This window comes from Piliocolobus tephrosceles, chromosome 20 (genome assembly GCF_002776525.5).
Source record: "Piliocolobus tephrosceles isolate RC106 chromosome 20, ASM277652v3, whole genome shotgun sequence".
Lineage (NCBI taxonomy): Eukaryota > Metazoa > Chordata > Mammalia > Primates > Cercopithecidae > Piliocolobus > Piliocolobus tephrosceles.
In genome coordinates, this window is record NC_045453.1 from 31,981,455 (window position 1) to 32,006,673 (window position 25,219).

A 25,219-nucleotide genomic window follows, 5' to 3' on the forward strand; every position below is an offset into this window, starting at 1 on the left:
TAAAGGTTCCCCTTCCATCACCTTTTTCTAAACCAATTTTCTCAGATGATGTCTATAAGTGACCCAGACCAGCACTGAATGCGTCATTTCAGGCTAATGTATCTTCCCAAACAGTATATTGTAATTCAAAACGAAGTAACTGAGAGAGTTCTCTGTAAAATGGGAGCCTTTGTATGAATTCGATTTTTAAGGTAACTATTTCCTGAGATAAATTTTGGAGGAAAAATCTCTTACACTGAGGCATATCTGCTCCTTAGTATAATAGATGCTCTGAGATCTCATTAGAGGGGTTGAAATGGGACCAACTCCACTTGCTTGACTCAGATGTAACATTTGGAAAGTAAAATAACATTTGGCTGGACATGGAGAAATGCCTTATTTATTTTAATACAAACAGAAATAGAAAAAGACCTAGTATCTACTCGAAGGATCCAGTCATACAGGGATATTTGGGAGCAACTCTATTTTCTCCTGCATTATTTTAAATAATAATTTATTTTGACCTTCATTGTTTTAAATACCCTCAAACTTCAGTTATATTGATTTCTCATCCATATTATAATTGGTTTCCATCGTCTTATATTATGTAATAAGAATAGTAGTAGGAATAATCTTAGCTAACACCATCATAAACACCTCAGTGGGGTGTTTATGATGGATCAGTCACTATTTACGGGCCCTTTTTCTTTCTCTTTTTGAGAAAAATATAAGTGCCATAATGATAGTCATTTTAAAGATGAGAAAACATGCTTAGAGAAGTTAAGTGACTTTACTGGAGGTTACAGAAAAAGCAAGAGCTATGAATCTAGGAAGTCTGACTCCAGACCCTTGTTATGAAACACTGGGCTTTCCATTTCAACCACATAGGTTATAGTGATGATTGCAAATAAATATTCAGAAAAAAATTTAATAAAAATATGCGTATTAATCACCATAAATATATAACATCTGCATGTTACATATCAAAGGTACCACAGGTATATTTGTAATACAGCAGTATCTACTTTCTATCAAATGTATGTTTACCTGTTATGTAAGTTAGATGTTGTATAGCAAACCACCCCAAAACTCAGTGTCTCATGACAACATGTGTTTATTACTGCTCATGGATCTGAGTCAGCTAGGTATTGCGTTGGTTTGAGCCAGGCTCAGCAGATCTTGCTCAGTTTGCTCATTCATCTGTGGAGCCAGCTGAGGGAAATGCTGGTAGGTTGATGGGGAACTGGCTGGTCTAGGATGGCCTCACTCACAGGCATGGAAGTTAGTTGGCTGCTGATAGCCAGCCAAGTTCCATGCAGCCAACCAACTTCCATGCTTGTGAGTGAGGCCATTCTAGACCAACCAGTAGGGGTAGAAGACCAGCCAATGGGAACATCCTAGGCCTAGTGAGGCCATCCTAGACCAGGCAGTGGGGGTGAAAGAACCTTATGTCTTCCATCCTCCCATGAAGGCTGGGCATGGTGACAGAGAGAGGAGAGAGAGGGCAAGCGAGTGAGCACAGGAGCACAAAGACCTCTTTAATAATTGATATATATTAGTTGTACATTTTTTGCAGTCCATGTGATATTTTGATACCTGCATACAATGCGTAATGACCAAGTCAGGGAAATTGGGATTTCCATCACCTCAGATGTTTATCTTTTCTTTGTGTTGGGAACATTATAAATCTTCTAGCTATTTGGAAACATACAATAAATTGTGTAATTTGAATTTTGTTACTGTACTATCAAATACTAGATTTTATTCTTTCTAACTATATTTTTGTATGCCTTCACCAGTTTTTCTTTATCTGCCACCTCCTTCCCTTCCCAGCCTCTGTTAACCACCGTTCTACACTACCTATGTGAGATCTACTTCTTTAGTCTCATGTGAGTGAGAACATGTGACGTTTTTCTTTCTGTGCCTGACTTATTTCACTTAACGTAATGACCTGTAGTTCTATCCATGTGGCTGCAAATGGTAGAATTGTATTCCTTTTTCTGGCTGAATAATATTCCATTGTGTATACGTACCACATTTTCCTTATCTGTTCATTCAGGTATGGGCTGTTAGGTTGATTCCACACCTTGGCTGTTGTGAATAGTGTGGCAGTAAACACGGGAGTGCAACTATCTTTTTGGTATAACGGTTTCCCTTCTTTTGGCTAAACACCTAGCAGTGCAAGGCTCTTGAGACCTAGATTGGGAACTGGCATGGCATCACCTCTGTTGCATTCTGCTGGTCAGGGAGAGTCACAAGACCAGTTGAGATCTGAGGCGTGGGAAAATCAGCCCCACCTACTGATGGTCCTGATGGGAGACCCTGAAAATCACATTGCAAAGGGCATGAATACAGGGAGTGGTGAAAAATGGAAGCTCTTTTTCCCCAATCAGTCAATCATACCTTCTACTTTAGACGTGTGTAGCAATTTAGAGCACATTTGCTAGAAACTTTTAATAAACAAGGGATTTATTTTTCCATATAACAAGGCATCTGGGTATAGGTGGTCTGGTTACTATGCCTGGTCCAGGATATCACCATTGACCTAGGATCCTTCTCTATTCCCGCCCTACCCACCCCTACTCTTTTCATTTAATTTTTTGGGTAGCATGATCGCAGCAGCACTAGGAACTAGGAACTAGGCTCAAATTTAGAGCTCACACTGTAACCTGTCACATGACCATGGTCTTAAGTACAATACAGTTTTGGCAGTCTCATGAAGACTGAAAATGCCAATGAGTTTAAAAAGATACATAAAGTTTGTTCCTCTCACAAATAACCACCGGCCGAGAGCAGTCTGGGTCTGTTAAGGAGGCTCCATGGTGTGCTGGGGGCTAGGTTTCTTCTGTCCTGTTCCTCTGCTCTCTTCACAGTAGGTTTTCCTCTTATTTTTTTGTGGTCAGGAATGGCTGCTTCAGCTCCTGCCATTAGTTCGGCATTCCAGCTGAAAGAAAGAAGAAAAGAGGAAGGAGAGAGTACTCACTTCCCTGTAAGGACATGTGGTGGATATTGCATGTATCACTGCCTCTCATATCTCTGTAGCCAGAAATGAGTTACCCGGTCATACTTAGCTGTAAGGAAACCTGGGAAATGTAGTTTTTAGCAGAACAACAATGTACTCTAGCTGGAAAGTAGGTTCTTATTACTGAGGAAAAGGATCAGAAATAGGCAACTTGCATGCTCTGCCACATGAGCTAGAGATCTAGATAAGGTGAAAATCCACATTTTTTTTCCTTATAAAGAATAATTTCAGTTAGTCTTGATGCCAGAATGCCATATTCCAGGTGCTGTTTTCAGGCTAAGATTTCCCTTATGCTTCGACCATTAGTCTCTCGAGGCAGTAGTAAAATCTTACTCATTATTGCGCTCCCCAGCACAGTGTAAAAAGTCAAGTTTAAAAAAAATGACAAAATTTTAAATTCTAGTTAGAGAAAAACATGTTTTTGCTTGTTTGAAGAAAGCAAGTGATCCTGTTTCAAGAGTCTTATGCCTAAGCACCCGTGTTCCATGTTCATGTTTATGAGCCTGGAGATGCACATTGCTCTCAATTTCTTCTGCTTTCAAACACTTCTGTTTGAAACCTCTCTGCACATTCTCCCCACCACCTGCCCCTTGCCATTTGCAAAAGAAGGAACAAGGTCTCCCAGCTATGGGTGCTGCATCTGGGGAGGTTAGTTTTCTTCCTTGTCACTTCCAGTCAGTTGCTGCAGCTTTTCCACTATTGCCCACTGAAGAATTCTCAAATTATATGGTGAGCTACAGTAATAAGAGAAGTAAAAACACCATGCTGTGATTTACACAGAACAAGGCGTGAGAGACCGTCACCACTGCATGAAAGGGTCCCATTATTTGTATATATTTTGCTGTTCCTTCCCAGTGGACCCCACTGATCATTGAGGGAGAGCTTATGGATAGACCTATACACCCTTCCAGAAAGTTAATACTGTATGTAACAAGAGAAGAGAAACTCTGGCACGAGGAATACACAAACCTGGGTTGGCTCTCACTTTCCGTTACAGCAACAGTCCCTGCTGAAACAGGGTTGACATTTATGGGCACCTTTAATCCGTTTCTTCTTGGAAATACCTTCAAAATTCATATTTAGCTTTTAAAGGGAACTACCTTTTTAAATAAGAAAAAACCACTTGATAAGTGCAAATTGACATTAAATGGAGTTTAAAAAATGATCAGGGTTTTAAAATATGGTTGTAATCAGAATAGTGGAGCAGAGTCAAATCATGATTGATCTCGCTCATGGGGGTGGGAGGAAAGAACTGCTGGGAATTAATCAGAAAAGGAGAGTTTCTGTAAAGCCTGTCCGTCTGTGAATTCTCCCCAGAGTCCAGTTCAGCCCTGGGACCCCCACGACACTGGGCACTGAGTTAACCCTTTGATGAACTTTCCAAGAGGATCTACATCATGTTAAAGGAGAAAACATCTCTGTGCAGGGATTATATTTGAGATCTTGATAAATGAACTGGAAAAGTAGTCAATGGTAAAAGTTTTGGAGTCAGACAGACTAGTTTTCATTCATTAATTTTAGTAGCTATCTCATGAGCATCTATTATGTGTCCCACACAGTGTTTTGGGTGTTGGAAAAACTGATGATCATGGCGGATTACTCAAGGAGCTGATGTCCCAGCTTGTGGGAGATGAGCCACCGACCACAAGTGAATGAATCAGACAACAACATACAATGATATCATAAAGACAGTACTAACAGGAGTAACAGCCCCACGTTTTTGGAGCACTATGTTTCAGATCCTAAACTTGGTGCTTGTAGTATCAATTCATTTAACTTTCCCCACCTTCATTGCAGGAAGTTCTAGGATTCCTCTCATTTATAGGTGAGGACCCTGAGGCGTGCACGCGCGTGTGCGCGTGCGCGCGCGCACACACACACACACACACACACACACAGAGACAGAGGCCGACAGACAGACTTGCCCCAGGTTACATGGCTTGGTGGTGGCAGAGGCAAGATTTAAACCCGGCAACTGGCTCTGAGGTCCAAGTTCTTAGTGGCTGCATTGTTACCTGCCTCTACATAAAGGTGAGAGTCACCATTGTCTTTACAACCTAGAGACACAGGAGCTGTTGTCCCTTCCCTTCCCATTCAGTACTGGGCACAGGACAGTGGCTGGCGCAGCGAGCTTACCCAAATGATGGCTAAGGTTCTTCTCCCAACATTTGCCTTTGAGTCCCTCCTGGTGCAGTGGGGGAAAAAAGTCTGAGTAGCAAGAACACAGCTGGCCTGAGAATGAAGGGGAACTCAATAGGTCTGTTTCCCCACTGGACAGTAGTAGAGCCAAAATGCAAAGCAAATGACAGACCAACAAACACACACGAAAAAAAACCTCAGTCTCATCGGGAAACAGCAAAGAATTGAGATTCTATGAAAGCCAAAGCCTCCATCGATGATTGCTTCAGTGGAAGGAGAGTAAACAAGTGGCCATCCAGCCTCTTCTCCATCCGAAATACCTTGTCTTCAATAAATATGGAAGTATCATGTCCCCTTTAGGGGACTGTGGCCATTTGAAAGTTTTATTTCTCAGACCTACGTCACTCCTCTGCTTTATCCCAAACTCATGACAGGAATCAGGACAAGAACCTTAAAGAATTTTCTCAAGCCCTCCCTAATTTTCCTGGGGATCAGAGCTGAGAACTCTGATCTGACAATTGCATGCCCGCTGTTGAGGAGTTGATCCTAGGGTGGGTCACGCATGCATGCGCACACACGCCTCTGGCGGCCCTCATCCCCACCTACTCGATAGGAACAGAAGAGAAAACAACCCCGATAGGCCATCCTCTCCTGTCTGCTTCCTCTACTTCTGATGATGAGCAGCTTTTTCTACTATGGGCTTTTGAGTTCCTTTCTAAGAAGAGAAGTCAGCCAGGGGTCATGGTGGGCCACCTTGGGGTAGCCACAGAACACAGAGGGGTGCAGTGCTGTTGGCAGGCGGGGCTCGTCTTTAAGGAGCAGCCTCACCTTGCTGCAAGCACTTTCACGAGAGTTTCATTCCTTGGTTCTTCCTGTCTTTGCGGAGTTGTTGGATGGGTTGTCATGGTTGGTATTAAGAACTGCTTCATAATAAGAAATAAACATCTTCCAAACTAGAGTTGAGAACAATATCCAAGGCCATCTTGATGCACGTGTGACCAAGGTCCCATGCTCAGTTTGATGCTCCCCTGTTGTGGGCTTGAAATTCTCAATAATGTTGAGTAAAGGCCCTCCATTTTCATCTGCATTGGGCTCTGCCAATTAGATCGTTTGTCTGGACAGTACAATACCCCAAATACTGTTAAAGAAAGTGGCTTGAAATGAGAGAACTGAAAAAATAATGTGTTTATTTCACGGCCTATCAGGGAAGGAATGATACCCTGAGCAACATCCTAGAAGAAGAGCTGTATTGTCCAAGTCCCAGAGAATAAGGGAGAAAGTGGAGGCTTCCAGAAGGCTTTAGAGACAGTCTAGGTTTTGAGACACTCAAAACAACAGAAGTGAAAGATGCCCCCTGCAAACACAAATCCCTCCCCCGAGAGAAAGGAGTTTTCATGACCTTTTGAAGACCACCTAAGGAATTGGGCAGTTGTTGTTTTTAATAAACTTTAAATTTTATAACAGTTTTAAATGTACAGAAAAGTTGTAAAGATACTACAGGGAAGTCCCATAAACTCTGCGCCTCCTTTCCCTATTATTAACATCTTACATTCGTATGACACATTTTTTACAGTGAATGACCGTTAACTGTTGGCCCATTATCGTTACCTAAACTCACCATTTGTTCAGATTCCCCTGGTTTTTCCCTAATGCCCTCTTCTTGCCATTCAGGGTCCCACATGACATTTAGTCATCATGGCTCCTAAGGCTCCTCTCAGCCCTGGCTCTCAGTCACTGTCCTTATTTTTATGGCACTTTGGAGGACTGGTCAGGTGCCTTGTAGGATGTCCCTCTGCTGAGGTAGGTCTGACATTTTCCTCATGGTGAGTCTGGAGCTGTGGGTGTTGAGGAGGAAGACCACAGGGATGAAGTGCCATTGTCATCGTGCCACAGCCAAGGTCCCGTCTGCCAACATGACGTTTTCCCGTTGTGATGCTGACCTGGAGCACCCGACCACGATCATTTTCTGCTTCTCTTGTGAGACTTTTGACCCACAGGGGTTCTGCTTTTCTCTGCTGAAAGTATTTGGTGCCTGCCTCATCTCTCTGCTGCTGCACGTGTTTCCTTTCATTGTAACCTCTGCCCCCTGCCCCCAGGAGCTTCCCCACTCACCCCACTTATATTTCCTGTGATGCAGGCTGCAATTAGTGTTTCCAGGGCAGAGTTAACCCAGGCCCTTATCAGAGCTGCTGTGTGAGACCAAGTTCATTATAGTCTTTACCCAAACCAGAACTTTATTGGATATGTAAATTACTTTTATTTTCATTGAAAATATTTGAGATGAGCTACGTTAGAATCCTCACTGAGAAAATATACCCTGGACCTATAATCACAGGAGAGTTGCTACCTATAAAAAAAAAAAAAAAAAAAAAAAAAAAAAGAACCATAGGGTAGACTTTTGTACTGACACCTATTTCATATTTTATTATTTGCCCTGTACTGTTTCATCAACTTTCATCTCTTCTCCTGGTATTTATTAGCAGGTGGGCATAGCTTTCTCCCCCTCAGAGAACCTTCGAAAAGAGTGGAGCGCACGGCCGATTCTCTTCCAGTGAGCAGAAGACCAGCTGATGCTCAGTGCTGAAAGACAGATAGCCTTGGGTCCTCACATGTAGGGGAGAAATAGTCCTCAGGTAAATAGACTAATAATTTTTAAGATAGAATTTTTGAAGTTTGCTTTTGCACAGTGAGGTTAAAAATGTCTCAAACAGACAAGAAGGATAGAGGATACCAGTTTTTCACCCTGGCCCTCTGTCAGTCCCTTGCCTTCTGTCGATGTACTGTGGCCTCCCAAATCTGTCTGATATCCTTGTAAATTCATTCTTCCTTCCTGGTCTGTTCGAGATCCCTCCAGAGTCAGGAGGCACCGGTGATGTGGCTGCACCTTTCTCTGCCTCTGTGCAGCCAGGTGAGGAACAAAAAGCGCAGGGTGTCTGTCCATCCCTGCCCAGCCAACGAGTCTCTTGGGCCAAACAACATGCCCTTTTGTCCTCTTATATTTCATCTCTCTCCTCTCCCAGGTACAGAGGACAAATGAATATAGAAGGGTCTTCCTGGCTTGCTTGATTTCTCCCTTTGAAGAGCTTTCGCCTTTAGGCCTATTCCTTTCCCCTGCAGGAGGGGCCATTTTCTTTTCTCCTTTTTTCTTCTTCTGTTGTTTTTTGTTTTTTTGAGACAGAGTCTCCCTGTGTTGCCCACTCTGGAGTGCAATGGTGCAATCTACAGGCACGCACCACCACGCTTGGCTAGTTTTTTGCCCTTTTTTTTTTTTTTTTTTTTTTTTCAGAGATGGGGTTGTACCATGTTGTCCAGTCTGGTCTCTCACTCTTGGGCTCAAGTGATCCCCCTTCCGAAAGTGCTGGGATTGCAGGCAGGAACCACCTGCCATGTCTGGCTTAGGGCCATTTTCTTATGAGCCCTTTGCCCTCAAGTGGATGACAAAGATGTTTTTGGTGGGAAAAAGTCAACTCCTGCCCTTCTCTGAAGGCCATGCTGTTGACAACTTTAATTATAAAAGCCAAAGTTTGTGCTCTTTTTATCCCCCATCCCAGCTTAAGACAAGAATAAAAAGATTTTTTTCCCTCTTTTTCTTCTTCCTTTTAAAATTGAGGGAGAAGTTATGAGCATAACAAAACTCTCATGTAGAAAATGTTCCCGAACCTGCAATTACTGGAGTGTGGCCGCCTCATCCGGAACACCAGGACGCATTTCCACATAATGTCCCTTTTAAAGGTTATTATCTACATCATGCCATTTCTGTTCCCCTCATCCTTTTCCACTCTCATTTATTAGAGGCTAGCTAAGGTTTCTCACCCAGAAAGAACCTTCCCAATAATGAACTATACCTAAAAGCCTTTCCTAGTTAGGGGACCATTCAGGGAAGAAAATGGATAGAGTGGGAGAAGTAGTTTTGAGATGACCGTAGACTCATGATTTTTCAAAGTAGATTTTTAGAAGGTTATTTTTCATGGTGGTCCTAAAATCTTCCTAAGAGGATAGCAGGGCTGTGGGATGCTGGTTCTCTCCACAGACCTGTCCCTGTCTTACCTCTTGCTTGTGAGCTTTTTATTTTGAGACAAGGTCTCGCTCTGTCACCCAGGCTGGAGTGCAGTGTTGTGATCTCGGCTCACTACAACCTCTGCCTCCCAGATTCAAGCAGTTCTCCTGCCTTAGTCTCCCGAGTAGCTGGAATTACAGGCGCCTGCTACCAGGCCTGGCTAATTTTTCTAGTTTTAGTAGAGATGGGGTTTTACCATGTTGGCCAGATTGGTCTCGAGCTCCTGACCTCAGGTGATGCACCTGCCTTGGCCTCCCAAAGTGTTGGGATTATGGGCGTGAGCCGCTGTAAACTTTGTCTGCTGAGTTTTGGGAGCTCATGGAAGTTATTCTCTGAGGGCTGTCAGGGCCATCTCCATGCTTGGGATATTTGTGAGGTGCTCCCCCCATGGAGATGTCTTTATTGATGATAATTACTCATCCCAAACCACAGCCCGCAGTCATCCTTGGATGTACAGCTTGTAGTGCTCTAGTGCCCGGAGCTGGGAGGAGGTGGCGACTGCCAGGCCTGACGTCTTCAGACTGACTTGTCTAAGCTCAGCCAGTCCCTGACCTGCTTCCTCTTCCACCTCCCTAAAGTTGGATGGCCAGATTTTGCAAATAAAAAAAGAGAACTCCCAGAATACATAATTTCTTTTAGCATAAGTATGCCTTGAACATTGCGTAAGACATACTTATGCTAAAAATGATTTGATGTTCACCTGAAATTCATATGGAACCAGGCATCCATATTTTATCTGCCAACCCTTCCCTACGGCAAAGCAGTGGAGACCTCAGACCCTTGTCCTTTCTGGCGTATTCCTCTCTGGGGGACTTCATCTGCTTGAAAATTACCCAATTCTGATTTTTTCTTTTTAATCCTGATCAGTTTGGGCATTCCTGTTCGTCCCTGCTCAGTCGGCCTGGGGCCCTTCTCACAGCTGGGTTGATTTCTGGGCCTTCTGTTTTTCAAATACTAAACTGGTTACCTCTGAAGAACTGGGAAGCTGGTTCCCATCTACCAAGTGTCCTGACCTCCCAGTTTCCCCTGGAATCAGTCCATCTCGATTTCTCTCTCTCTTCCTCTCTATTTCTCAGGTGGTCTCTGCCCGCTCCTCTGTCTGGGGCTGCCTGGCTTAGGTAAGGCCTGGCCTTTTCAAGACCTGGGGCATTTTAGCCAAACACCCTGACCAGAGGAGAGGAGCAGCCACTCTCCTAGATTGTCCACCCTTGACTTGGCCACAAAGGAAAGGCCACATTTGCTTTCTTTGTTTTCAAAGCAAATACATGGAAGAAAAACTGTTAACTTTCTTTTTTCTTTGAAATTCATGAGGGAGACAGCATCAAAACTGCACCCTTCTGACTTGGAAAATACACCCAGAAGCTATAATGAGTACTGAGATGAGATCTTATATACAGGGTACATTTCTACGCTAAAACCTATTTTAAATTTTATTATCCACCTCATGCTATTTCATCTTCTCTCGTCCTCTCCCCTTTGTATTTATTAGAGCCTGGGTATGGATTTCTTTCCCTGAGATAACTTTCATAATCATGAAGTATACTTGGCAGTCACACACAGCAGACGCAGGGCCAGAAGAGGTTCAGCAAGGAAAATGGTAGCTTTGTTTTCCTCTCTCTGAGAGAAATATTGGAATATTGGAGGTAAAATGGACGAATAAATTTCCCCAAATAGAAGTTTTGAAGGTTGCTTTTGCGTAGAGAAGTTGAAGCTCCATAAAGTGATAGAAAGCATGTGGATATGACAATTATTTTTCTTTTACTCCCCACACAGCATCCTTGGGGTGCAGGCCCACTTCCCATTTTCTTCCCCTTTCTCCACATTGACTTTTTTTTTTTTTTAAATAAATTTTTATGATGGCCTGAGTGAGAAAAGCAAACAGAATCCACTCCCAGCGCTTCCAGCCTTCAGGTTTTGTTGGACGTTCATGCAATTTTCTCATTATTTTTCTGTCAGTGTTCATAGAAACAGTGTAAACTACTTTATTTCAAAACCATTATGTTAGTTTACTCCATGATCATTTAAACTGTGTATTATTTTTGTGATTTGAATTTAGTCATAACATATTTTAAAAGATAAGCCAAGAAGATTTATCAAATACATTTTTGAAGATAACTGCTTAAGGTTCAAGTTTCCCCCCTTTTATCTCTTTTTATTTGACTTTAACTTTTATTTTACATCCTTGATTTAGTTATTATTTCTTTCTGTAAGTTTTTTTTTTTTTTTTTTTTTTTTTTTGAGATGGAGTCTCGCTCTGTCACCCAGGCTGGAGTATAGTGGCATGACCTTGGCTCACTGCAGCCTCTTCCTCCTGGATTCAAGCAATTATCCTGCCTCAGCCTCCCGAGTAGCTGGGATTACGGGCATGCACCACCACACCTGGCTAGTTTTTGTATTTTTAGTAGAGACAGCGTTTCACCATGTTGGCCCGGCTGGTCTTGAACTCCTGACCTCAGGTGATCAGCCCGCCTTGGCCTCCCAGAGTGCTGGGATTATAGGTGTGAGCCACTGCGCCCGGCCATCTGTAAGCATTTTAAGCAGACCTTGTGACTTCTATTGAGAGAAGATTCTGGGGGCAGCACAGTCTTACTTCTCCAGTTTTGTCTCACTCAAGAAAATACCCAGGTAGACACCCTGTGCTATGGTGAACCTGTTCCTCCAGACCCCACCCCTGCCCAAGACCACCCCCAGGGGAGGATTCGGGGAAGTGCAAGCTGGAAGACTCTAAAGATTACCTTCTCTCCCCTTGGGGAAGATTTGCGTATTTTTTATTCTGTTCTTCTCACCGCCACCCCCACGCCACGCCCCCACCCAGCCCCCCAGCTGCTGTCTATCCTCTGTGCGGAATTGTGTGCCTGTCCATTCCTGCAGCATTCTCTGCCCCTTCTCCAGTTGGAATTTCCTGGATGCCTGACATTGTTTCCACTCTTCTCCGGACAAGAGTTAATGACTACCTCTCATTTTCTGTCAGATCATAGATGTCCTTTCCTATATTGCTTTAGAATTGCCAAAGAGACTCCTTTTGTGAGTGGTAGAGTAGAATTCTTCAGGAAAGACGTAAAGGCTTTTTCTACACCTCAAAAATTGGACTTTCTAGGCAGTTCTAGTAATACATCAATTGCTACTCTTTTAAAAACATCTAGAAATGAGATTTACTGATTGGATAGATTGGTTTGAAAATTATTTTTAGGGGCCGGGCACGGTGGCTTATGCCTGTAATCCCAGCACTTTGGGAGGCTGAGGCGGGTGGATCACAAGGTCAGGAGATGGAGACAATCTTGGCTAACATGGTGAAACCCCGTCTCTACTAAAAATACAAAAAAATTAGCCCGGCTTGGTGGTGGGTGCCTGTAATCCCAGCTACTCAGGAGGATGAGGCAGTGAACTGAGATTGCGCCACTGCACTCCAGCCTGGGTGACAGAGCCAGATTCACTCTCAAAAAAAAAAAAAAAAAAAAAAAAAATTATTTCTAGGGAAGTACTCTTCCTTTTTTATTTCCTCTCTTTCCTAAATGTTGCTTTTGTCATCCTACCTGTATTTTCAGGTAAGCTTTTGGGTTTGTGTGTGATTGAGCTTGTAAATTTTTAATGCATTTTAACCAGACTGATGAAATTTACAGGAAGATAGAGATGCTACTGTGCGTCTAGGAGATAGTTTCTGAGGTAAAAAAGAAAAAAAAGTCCTATAATTTAAGTTTCATATTTTAAAATAATTTCTACAACTGGTGTGAGGACAAATGAGCGACTTCTTAGAATTCAGTAAGAATTTGGCCCCTCTCTTCCTATTATTCCTCCATTCCTCTTTGTTACCCCACATCTCAGCTTCCAAGTTATACGCGACCTTGAGGTTCAAGTCTCCATGATCTCTTCATAGCAGGGCAGATCTAACTCTTGATGTTTTATTCCTTGCTTTGGTCTAAAAGAACTCATAACTGGCCCACTTTATTTATTTATTTTTTTATCAGAACCCATAGAAACTATCAAGAGGCTTTTGCTGAAAAAAAAAACCCCACTTGAGCTGCATTGCTAAGGATTGCAGTTCCCGGGGTACTCTTTTCTTTTAAGGTGGAAATCTTGAGAAAAGAAGCCAAGTTGAAAGTATTTCAGTGACCCCACAGTCCACCCAGTTGGGTTTGTTTTATTATTAAGAAAACGACACTTGTGAAATAAGCCAGAAAGCATAGATTCTTGAGGAAATTTCTGTGTGTGAAAGTTTTTAGAGAGTATTTTGGGCGATATTTATTTCTTTCCTCTTTATCTCAGTCCTCTTGTCTTAAACAGCATTTAAGAAATGCTGTTGAATTTGGTACCTGAATAGGATTTTATATTACTGAAATATTCAAATTGACTGTTCCACTAGTATTGTTTAGAAGAAATATCTGGGTGAAAGGAAGTTTTCTGCTTTCCAAATGCTTCACTTTCCTCTACGACACAAAAAATAAGAGAACTGAAAGAGAAGCAAGAAAAGTACAATCGCCTAAGTACTCCACGAGAGAATATCTAAACACGTTATGAAAACAGAACAGTATTCCCCCATCATCTTTTGCTGGTTTTCTTGTCGAATTAAGTTTTACTCGTCTGAAGTCTTGGTTTGAGCGAAGCCCTAAATACTCCTTCAATATTTGTTGCTTCACAAAGGCTGGACTTAGAAAGTTTTCTTTCCTAAGGTGATTAGAAACCCAAAATTGATGTTGCCAACTCTAATATTTTCTTTCTTGTTTCTGTTTCTAGTTTGACAAGAGCCCATTTTTTCCCCCTCTCAGGATTAATGAAGGAGAGAAGGGGAGATCTTTCTTCCCAGCTATTATCATTGAAATGGATCAATTTCTCCTTTTTAAGGATGCAAATCTTGAGGAAAAATGAGCTCTCTCCAATACCTTAATTATATTTCAAGAAATGGGCTGTTGTTTATGAACTCATCCGGTGTTGAGAAACATTGAAAATAATCATTCCAACAGTAGATACTCTTGATTTCAATTTTGGCATTATATATTTCAGGAAGTATTTTCACTGATCATATTTTGTTTCTCCTCATCTTATATATCCTTTTGCTCTCTAAATTTTCGATACACACTTGTGGTCTGGGCACAAATTTTAACTTAAGGATTGATTTTAAATATGACTTTCCACGAAATATTGTTTAGAAAAATTAAAGACAACCTCTAAATGGGAAATCTTAAATTGATTGCCTTTTATCAAAGAAATAAAAGAAATAAGTACCACTAAGAAAAATAATTTCTGAAATAAAATGTATGATTACTTTAGAAGAGACAAACTTTCAAAAAATTGCACTAGGAAAGAGAAATACCCTGGTATGGGTTGCTAGATTTTGATAAATGTATTTTTCTGTTCTTTCGATGCATCCTTCAGCCACATCTCTCTGAGGAACCAGGGCTGAGGCTTCATCACCAGGTCGACCCTCATTAGACAGTTTTGTGAAGTGGCGATTCCTCAGGCTGGCCACCTCTGACTCAAAGCAGATGAAGCGTCCTTGTGGTGTGGAGATGGGGTGATTCATAACCCATCTCCTCTGTGGCATTTACCACAATACCAATCATTGTGTAATTGTGTCCTGTGTTCTTTTTTTTTAATCTTCAGCTACGGGTATACTACAAGTACATAGAATTAGAGCTTCTTAATTACTAGCAATAAACCTGTATTTAACTCCAGGGCAACGCAGGGCAGGGGATGAGGGAGACCTCTATTCTTTCTCCTTGTCTTCCTTACTTTCCCTCTCACTGGAATCTCTTCTTTTGAATTCAGTACATAACTAAGGTTTTAAGTGACTAAAATATTTTAACTGGATTTTTTTCCCCCACTAACATAGTTTAGGAAAATTCCTCTGAGGCTGAAGTTATCAACGCAGCTGCCTTTCATTGAAAAAATAGAAAAGCAAAGAAAACTGCTCAGACAGATACTTTTCGAGGTAAAAGGTTTACCTAATCACGTTAAAGAGGTCGAATGGCTAAGTGTTATGTGAGGATGGTGACGTAATTCTCTGAAATCAAGTAGATGAGAGTTATTTCTTCTTTTTACCCTTTGCACTTGTGTTACTCTGCCATGAGTCGACGGAGGGAGGTGGGAGGAAGCGCCCCTGGTGTTTCTTGTGCCCGATCTCTCTGTCACAAATCACCTCAAAATGTTTTCCCAAGGAGAAACAAAATGGCAGCCTGAACTCTAGGACTCCCTCATCCACTGTCTCCCTTCTTGTTTCTCTGACTAGAACTAATGGTTCTGTACCATTATTTTTCCTGTCAGAATTCATATATTCTTTTCCTAAAGCCATTAGTTAAGTAATATTGCTTACAGAATTGCTGAAACAGGGTAACATCGCCTTCCCCAGGGTGTAAATCTTAAGAAATGATGAGGCAATTGCTTAAACACATCAATTATGTTCCAAAGCCTGAACTTTTCTCTCCACAATTTTCATTTAGAGTTAAGAAAGTTTGAAATTAATGATCCATAAAGTAGATTCTCCTGATTCAATTTTGGCACTGAAGAATGCAAATAATATTAGCAATTTGTTCCCTTCATTTAGTTTTCCTTCTTCATTATAATTTATCCTCCCTTTATTTTAGAGCATTCTCTTCTTGTCTGGGCACGATTAAAGTTTTGACTTACCAAAAGATTTTAAGCATACTTTCCCCACTAAAAATGAAGGTTTTTTTGAAGAAAATGGTAAGTGAAGTGTTCTTCAACTGATTGCCTTTCATCAAAGAAAGATAAGACAAATGAGAACCATAGAGAAAAGTGGTTTCTGAGGGGAAAAAAAAGAGAGAGATTTTAAATTATTACTCAGAGAGGCAAAGTTTCAAAAAAAAAAAAAAATAGGATAGTACAGAAATACTCTAGATTTGGCTAGAGATGGAAAAAACATATTTTTCTCTTCCTTTCATGAATCTCTCAGTTTTTCTGTGCCTGAAAAACTAAATTTTAGTTACTGATGTATGAGGATTTATCTCTGTCTTTCAGCAACCTGTTCTGATCTTCTGGTAAGAGGACTGACTTGACTTTTAGTTTTGCCTGAGCATATTCAGGTATAATATACTTTGGGGGTTTTCTCATTATTTTGAGTCTGAACTTTAGAACCAATATGATTATGTGTCTCTTATTTTTCTTTCCAACTGATAACGCAAAATCATGTTTGTTGCAAAAAAGAAAGCAGCATTGACTTATCCAAGAAAAGCCTGACAACTTCCGGCCTCACTGCCCCTGAGGCCACGAGAGTTAGGTTGGCACACATCCTTCCACATCTTTCTCCACTCACATACAAATACAGACAGACACATTTTGTTGTTGTTTTTTATACAAAGGCTCATATCAGATGTAGTAATCGGCAATTCTTTTCTTCTTAATATGTTTTATACATAACTTCAGGCCGATATGTATATAGATTGTTTTAATAGTGGCATACAATCCCCTAGTTTGGATGTACTACTGTTTATCTATTCAACCCTTACTTTATTGATGGATGTTTATGTTGATGCCTATTATTTTTCCTACCACAGCTATTGCTGCAGTACACGTTCTTGCCTAATTTCCTAAAGAGCGATTGATGGATCAATGGTTTTAAACTTATTTATTTCACCTTATAAGATACCACCAAATTACTTTTCAAAAACAGGTTTACCTCCCATCAATATTTTTAACCGTATTTTTAAAAAGCAACTTTGCTTCAGCAAGAGAGCACACAAAGCCAGGGTGAAGCTTTGCTCTCAGAGTGGGCGGCGCATGTGAGTTTCTTAAATAACAAGAGGTCACCACCAATCGGCCTCTCATTAGCAAATTCAGGCCACAGATGTGTTGGGTAGCACAGTGCTACTGTTGTTTTGAAAACTAATTAGTTATGAATGTTTGAAAGCATGTGAAATACAGATTTCGACTTTTCTCCTGAAAAACAAACAGATCTGGTGAGCTGGACCCTCCAACCTTCATTGTCTCAGTTGGCTGGAGCTGGGGGTCAGCTACCCCTGGGGCCTGGGCTTGCTGTTTGGCCATTCCCAGGCAGGTGCCCGAATTAGTGATTTGTCTGGCTCCTGTAGCATTTGAGTTTGTGATCTTTGGTTTAAACTAGGGTTTCTCAATCTGGGCACTGCTGACATTTGGTGACACACCATTCTTTGTTGCAATGTGGGATGTGTAGCAGGGTCACTAGTCTCCACCCACAACATGCCAGGAGCATCCCCTCCACTCCAAGTCAGGACCACCCAAAATATCTCTAGACATCACCATTGCTTTGGAACCACTGGTTTTTAACAAACCCACAAAACGCATTTTCCTCAGTCAATTTTGAGATAAACTTTTCAAAGACTGTTCCTGGGCAGTTTTCACTATTGCACTTGATGAAGGAACAGTGTTGAATTCTGTACACGACCAAGCTTTAAAGTCACCGAAATGTTTCAAACCAGCCCCATTTACTGAGTTTGGAGAAAGTATTTGAGAAGAAAAAGTGATCAAAACACGTTCCTTGCATCTCAGCAACAGAAATGGAGAGATGGCGGCGATTACAGGTGGTTTCTGAAGTAAAAGCTTTACCTAATTGCACACACATAAAAGATATAATTTCTAAATACTGTATGAAGAGGGTTAAATACATCTCTGGCACAAAGGTAGACACTGGCTTTGTACACTTTGGTTTTCTTCAGTGGTTTCTTTTGTTCGTTCATCACAGGCCTGGGCAAGCTCACCTCTCCCTCTGCAGTCTCTCTCCTTGGGCTCACATAATCCTCCTCTGAAGGGATTTCTAAGGTATTTGGAGCCAGCAGGAGGCCGGGGATGGGTCAGGGGGTGTCTCTCCAGAGCCGCCTTCTCTCTCTGTGCCTTCACTCTCCTTCTCTGACAGGACTTCCGACATCTTTTCTCATGAGAATTAATGAAGAAGTATTAATTCTTTCCCCAAAGCTATTAAGTCATAGTACTCTGAAATTGCTGAAACAGAATAATTTCTCCTTCATTCTAGGGTGTAAATCTTGAGGAGAGATGAGAAGCTGTTTCAGGTATATTGATTATGTCCCAGGGAAGAGACCTGCATAGACAATTTTCATTTAGCAACAAGAAATTTAAAAGAATGATACACAAAGTATATCAGCCAGTTTCTGTTTTGGCGTTCAATCTCGCAAATGGCATTTGCTTTTTTATCGTCTTTTTTCCTTCTCCAATTTCATAATCCTATTTTCACTCTGTATTTTAAGGGCACACTCTTGATGTCTGGACATGACAGAATTTTTAACTTAAAGCAAAATTTTAAACACCGCTTTGCACTGAATTCAGGATTTCTGCGAGGGGAGGGTGGTTATCTTGATTGCCTTTCATCAAAGAAATAGAAAAGAGATGAGAATTACTAAGAAAAATGGTTGCTGAAATAAAAGATTTGTTTATGATTACTTAGAGGCAAACTTTCAAAAGATTGTATTAGGATAGTGCAGAAATACCCGAGGCTGTACTTGATAAATCCATCTTTCTGGTCCTCTCCCACAACCCTTCCTGCCTGTGCAGCTGAAGTCGGGGCTGCTTTTCACTGCTTACCGCCCACTAACTTCTGATTATTTTTTGATTGGCATTGACATCCGACGTCTCCCGTTCTCTCTGCCTGAGAGGAATAAAACCACTTTCTTCCATCATTTTTAGCCATTTTCTCCCCCTAAAGAGGCTTCATAAGCAAAAAATGTAATAGGATTGCAGAAACAAATGAATTTACTGTTAAACTTCAGCATAACGTCAGGTATGCAACAGAGACTTAAAGAAAATTGGTTGAATAATACATGAATAGATGATTCAGACTTAGAAAGCCGTCCAGGACAGGGACGATGTCAGATGATTGTGCACATGGTTTGACTCTTTTCCATAGACAGATGTTGGGTTGGGGTCCTATATCATGGCCACCTAGTACCTTCATGCTTTTTCTTTCATGCTGTTTACCACATTTGCTTGGTGAATTTTTTTATATAATTATTTGCTTACTAAATTTCTCCCCCACTGAACTAGAATTATCATGTGGGTGTGTCTGCCTCATTTTCCAGGGAACAAATGCCCTGTGTTTAGCATAGTCCTTGGCACGGTTGTTGGCTGTGCTCGGTGCCCAGTAAATATTTAGGCTCAATAACGTAGGCTCGAAAACAGGCTTAAAAATATTTGAATAATTAACTGTCCACAAAGTGATTACTTTTAGAGATCTGCCCAGCTTTCTTTAAGTAATTGCTAGCACATTGTGGATCTTTTAATTCCAGGGATGCTTCTAAATAATTTAATCACAGATCAATTAATAGTCTAGGAAATTACTCCTATGTTCTTGTTTATATTTGCAGTTTGCTTAGAAGGTTGATTTTGTAGACTCATTTTTAGCCCTTTTTAAAAATAATTCAGTCTTTGGAATCCAAATTCATGGAGTTTTGGTGTATTGGGCCAAACCAAAAGAAATATATCAAATTACTTACATTTTTAGTTAATTATATTTGAGCAGTGTATTTATAGCATTTTAGTATGGCTTAGACATTAGGCAGCTGGAAGAAGGTTTGGCATTAAAGATGTCTACAGTCATGTTGTAAGTTTCATCATGTTGTTTATTTATTTCATTTTCTTTCTAAGTATTTTACAGTTTCCTATAGCCTTTTCAAGATGGCCACATTTAAAATTGCTATAACACTTTAAGCGGCCTCTTCCTCTAAATGCAGTCTGGCAATTATTTCTGAGGGAAATTATTAAAAACGCAGCCTTTAATCAGGGAAAGAACAGCACGGCACAGAGAGCTGTGATGAGAGATGGTCTCTCTAATAAAAGTCACATAATTGTGTAAGAGCAATTGAATTTCCGAAGATTGCATTAAGACAGTGGAGTTTGTAATTTCTGAAGGTGTAGGAAGTGATTCATATAGTATGATGCTGAAGCCTAAACGGAATCACATTCTGTGATTTAAAATTTGGCCAGGGAACTACTTACTTTTTGAAAAGGGCCATTCATTTAAAAGCAAGTTAGTGTCCTTCCTCAATAATCCAAATCAGTTTAACACACGTCAGTGACATTATTTGGGCATTTTTCACAATTATTAAAGATAATTCACTTTTCTCTGTAGACTGTAGGGTCAAAAACAAATCAGATCAGTGGATTTTCTTCCTTTGCTTTCATAGATGAGTCAGAAGTTATTGGTCAAATGTGCACATGACCTTTCTGCTTAAGCTTAAAAACCAAAACAACCTGTTGGGAAGACATTTGGCCAATCTGATTATTTTCTCTACACTGATTGGTTTTACTTCTTCATTGAATTGAATGAATTGCCTGGTTGTATTGTCACTGTGGGGACAGAGCTTAATTCACTTAGAGTGAGCACTTGTGCTTGGTGAACGATGAGGCTAAGGAAATGCATATCATCACCATTAATTTTTGGTAATTTTTCATGGGTGAGAATGAAAATGTACCTAGAATCCACCTCTTTTTTCCCTTTCTACTTCTGGTGCTCTAGTCAAGCCATCTCATCTGGCCCCTAGATTATCCTAGTAAGCTTGTACCTGTTTTTCCCACCTCTATTCACCTCTCTCCCAAGTTTGGCTTCAAAATTTAAACTTCTTACCACAGTCACTTGTACTCTGCAAGATCTGAGTCCCTGTTGACTTCTCCCACATCATCTTGCCCCTGCCTCTTCATTCATGACTCTCCTTCCACATTGGCCCTCCATGAGTCCCTTGCTCCCCCAAGCTGCTTTCCCCTTTAAGGTCTCTGTATTGTTCCTTCTTTTGTCTAGAACATCTTTCGTGGACTTGTTCTTTCTCACTCTGAAGGTCTCATTTCTGATGTCGCCTTTCTGAGAAGTCTTCCTTGACTATATAAAAGTCGTCCCCAGTTACTCTTTGGAATAAGCCCCCTCATTACTCTCTTTACTACCCCCTGCTTATGGTGACTCTGTAGTATGCTCCCCTCCATTTCTCATTAGTCTCTGGAATAGCCTCCTGTTAATCGTTACTGCCTGTAATACTCTCATTTTCACTCTCGGTAATATTCCCGTCCTCGATTTGTTTCCTTTGTGACCCCATCACAATATGTGTCTGCTTCCTTGTCTTTGCTTCTCTTTCCCCATTACAGTAGAAGCTCTTGAGGGCCAGCGCCATCTTTGTTTTCTTCTTCTCAGACTCTTCAAGTTGGAGCATGGTGCCTGGGTCATTGAAGGGGCCCAGGATGTGGTTGTTGAACAGGTGAATGGAATAACAAAAGCCTCGTTGTGTGCCATTAGACTACCAGAGTACACGGGAGGGTCAAGAAAGATTGTGTGGAAGAAAAAAGCATTGCTTTCTTTTCCAAACTGTGCACTTCTCTACGGATTTTCAAAGTTGATTTGCTCAGGATTAGCACACTTGGTAATCTAGTAACTTACCCCTTTAGATATAAGAAGTGGAACTGTTCTTTTGGTTTAAGACGGAGGATGGAACACATTTATTTACCTCTACTTTTCTCTAACAACTCACAAGAGGCTAGTAATTAAAGGTGTTTGTAATGTACAAGCTCACAAGGAGAAACGACTTGGAGAAGAAATGATGCCACCAGTGTGAAAGCTGAAGTGCAGAGTCTGAATGGGAACTGATGTAGCTGACCCCAAGGAATGGAATCCTGATTTAACAGTGGGAAGACTCCCCACAACTCAGACATTCATGGTACCAGGTGGGGCTGAAAACAAGATTGATTGAAAGACTAAGAAGCAATCAGACTTCAAATCCCACCCCGTTTCTAGCTTGGTAACTTCCTTCACCCTTGCAGAAGTCTAGGGGCTTAGTCTCTGGACAGCATACAAAATGCTGGGGGACACTTGGTGTAATTAGTTCAGCAGGGGAGTGAGGGGACTAGATTGAAAATGGGATTTCAGCAAATGTGAATACTGCATATGAGCCCCCAGAATCTCTTCTCTAATTTTGACTCCAGAATGCTGGCAGCCTGGCTTCTATTTTCCAGTCAGGAGACCCAAGGACTCTTCCTGTAGAAGCTGACCAGTACTCATGGAGACCTGCAGATAACTACTTCAGGGTTCCCACTGAAACAGAGCAACCACACAACCTAACAGGAGGGCCCATGGTTGACCGATTGCACTTGTAAAGAACACCAAGTCAGCCTTTTCGTGCCCATTTCCTAAACATAAGCAGCTAAGATTGCTGTGTTTCTCAGGAAAGCCACTAACCTAGAGAGCAATAAAAACAAACTAATGGAAACAAAGGAATTTGGAAGATGGACTATGTAGGGGGAGGCAAACTTCAACAACAACAATAACAACAACAACAACAAACCATTATTAACATTGCTGGGGGTAAAAGAGAGGATGTTAGAGCCATGAAATAAGAACAGATGCTATAAAAAAAGAACATGGGAAAGAACTCTTAGAAATTAAAAGCATATAGCAGAAATAGAAACTCATTGGAATGTAAAGTTGAGGAAATTCCCCTGAAAGTGAAACAAAAAGACCAAGAAATAGAACATCAGAGAGAAAAGATAAGAAAAATAGAAGATTATACTAGGAGATCCAATAACCCAATAAGAGCAGTTCTAGAAAGAGAGAAAAGACAAAACAGAAGGGAAAAAAATCAGAAATAACAGGTACATTTAAGAGTTATATTGTACAACGTGGTAACTATAGTTAATAACAATGTTTTGTATTCTTAAAAGTTGCTAAGAGTATATTTTAAGTGTTCTTGCCAAAAAAAAAAAAAAAAAGATAAGCATATGGGCTAATACGTATGTTATTAATAATAAGCTAATTTAGTCAAGCTACAATGTGTATATATTTCAAAACAATGCATTGTACATGAGAAAGAAAAAGGAAATAAATAAAAACAGAACCACATTTTTCAAAAACCTGAGGACATGATTCAGGTTGAAAGAAATGATTGAGTGCCCAGATAATGAATGAAGATAGACCCAGACTATGGTAACACCAGAAATAAAGAGCCTCGGGGATTCCAGAGAGCGACAAACAAAAAGATTTCATCCAAAGGATCATGAATCATAAATCATATTGTCTCCAGACTTCTCAACAACTAGAACACGGTAGAACCATGTCACAACCCCAAAGGGAAATGATTTCTGATTCAAAATGTCATACCCAGCCAAGCTGCCAATTACATCTAAAGAGTAAAGGTGTACTTCATGTACCCTTTCTCATGAAACTACTAGAAGTTTTGTGTTAGGAAAGCAGGAGAGTAAACCAAGAAGAAAGAAGTTGTAGAGGTTCAGGAACCAGGAAAGAGGTGAAGAGAATCAGCACAGCGGAGATGAAAGGAGACCCTGAGGGCACAGCCATGCTGTAGAGAAACACGGTCCACTTGGAGCAAATCAGAAAGTTTCAAGGAAACATTTCTCAGGGAATGAAATGAAACCCCAGACAATTGGAGAGGCAGTTGGAAAATGATTTTAGAAATAAGTCCATAGAAAACTCAGGGAAATTTTTAAAAAGTAAAATAATTAATTCCAGGGAAAGCAATTTTGGCAAGAAAGGCAACATAATCATAGTGTACTACATGATGCAGTGCTGACAGGTAATATATAATAATAGATTATATATATATACACACACACACACAATAAACACGGAATATTCACCTAAATGAAAACAGGCCATCAGTGTTAGAGAACCGTTGAGAAGATAGGTGGAATATGTGCTTGTGTGTGGGGTCATGTAGGTTGAAGAGGGGGGAAGCTGGAAGAAATTGGAAACCCTCGTCTCTCCCCATGAGAAGTCACAGCTACTACTTCCACAAGATATAGTTCTAGAACAATGGTATTAGACATGAAGGAGATAAAAGTCAAAAGACTCCCAAATGGGAAAAGATGGATGGGTTGGCAGGGGTTGCTGTTTTTCTTAATACATAGTTAGGCTTGACTTTTCAGACTGCACGTGTGTACCTTTCATCAAAATAAAAGCAAATTTAAAAGTGAGTCTAGTGCTTCTTCTCTAGTGACACAGTCGTTTTAAGATATTTCCCTGATCTCATATCATGATGGAATCTGCCCTCTCTGAAATTTTGTGATCCTTTTGACTGGTCTGCCAGGTCATTAGTGTGGGGGAAGGATGAGGGAAAGACAGGTACGAGAAATGCTGTTTTGCAGATATTGTCAGGGCCTTTCTTTCTTTCCACAATCACAACAATAACCACCACAACAAAACAACAGCATCACAAAAGCCAGCCTCATCCCTTGCTGCCCAGCACTCTAGTGGGAATTAAGACATGGTTTATTTCTAGGTTCCCACTATACAGCGATTGAAACGTCTATTCTGACTACTTTGTAATATGGCCAGAGAATTCAAGCTGATCTAAAATTTACCCAAACAGACATGACCAGGAATACAACTCTGATGAGAAAAAGCAACATGAAATATAGATATATTTTATGATATGTATCATTCAGGGATTTTTCTCCTTTGAGAACTGGTTTGGCCATTTCCTTTTTTCATAGAGTGGATACATTTTGTTTGACCAAGCGTGAATTGGTTGGAGATAAATTGAGTTCTTGCACACACCCTGTGAGATGAGGGTTAATGAGCTCAGAGGCGATCATGAAGTCATGGACCACCTCCCAGGAAATTACTCTTTGCTAATTTTATAATTCCAGATGTACGTAAATGTGCCTCTCCCCTTTCAGGTCTGAATCTGCAAGGGGAGCCATCTCATGCCACCACAGAATCACCTCCTTGTTGTGGGAAGGAAGAGAAGAAGGAAGGTGACTGCAGACAAACCTCAGGAACCCTCTCTCTTGGTACAAGTTCAAGGACTGTCAGGGAAGTGGAGAAACGAACTGTGAAGGTGGGCATGATGATTTTGAACTGTGCCTACCTATTGCTGGTCTAGATTTATAGCTCTGCTTGTTCTTGTTGCTCTTGTTCAGTGTGGCAGAACTTGCTCGGATCACCTTATGAAGATTCGCCTCACAGAAAGCCCATTAAGACAAACAAATAAGTCAAAACATTCTGTATCAAATGACTGAGCAGCTTTGGTAGTGCAAACATTGGGATGATTTCTGATGGTTTCTTTAAAAAAACCCAAGTATGCTAT

At 40.9% G+C, this 25,219-nt stretch overlaps 1 protein-coding gene across 10 annotated transcripts in view; it reads left to right on the top strand.

Moving 5' to 3' along the window:
- Positions 1-25,219, top strand: part of ZNF831 (zinc finger protein 831) — a 110,670-nt gene that overhangs the window by 79,734 nt on the left and 5,717 nt on the right. For all 10 annotated transcript variants that reach the window (XM_023231911.1, XM_023231912.1, XM_023231910.1 and 7 more), the window contains one exon: positions 24,810-24,970. In XM_023231911.1, the coding sequence (XP_023087679.1) occupies positions 24,810-24,970 (161 nt within the window). The remainder of the gene's footprint in view (positions 1-24,809; positions 24,971-25,219) is intronic.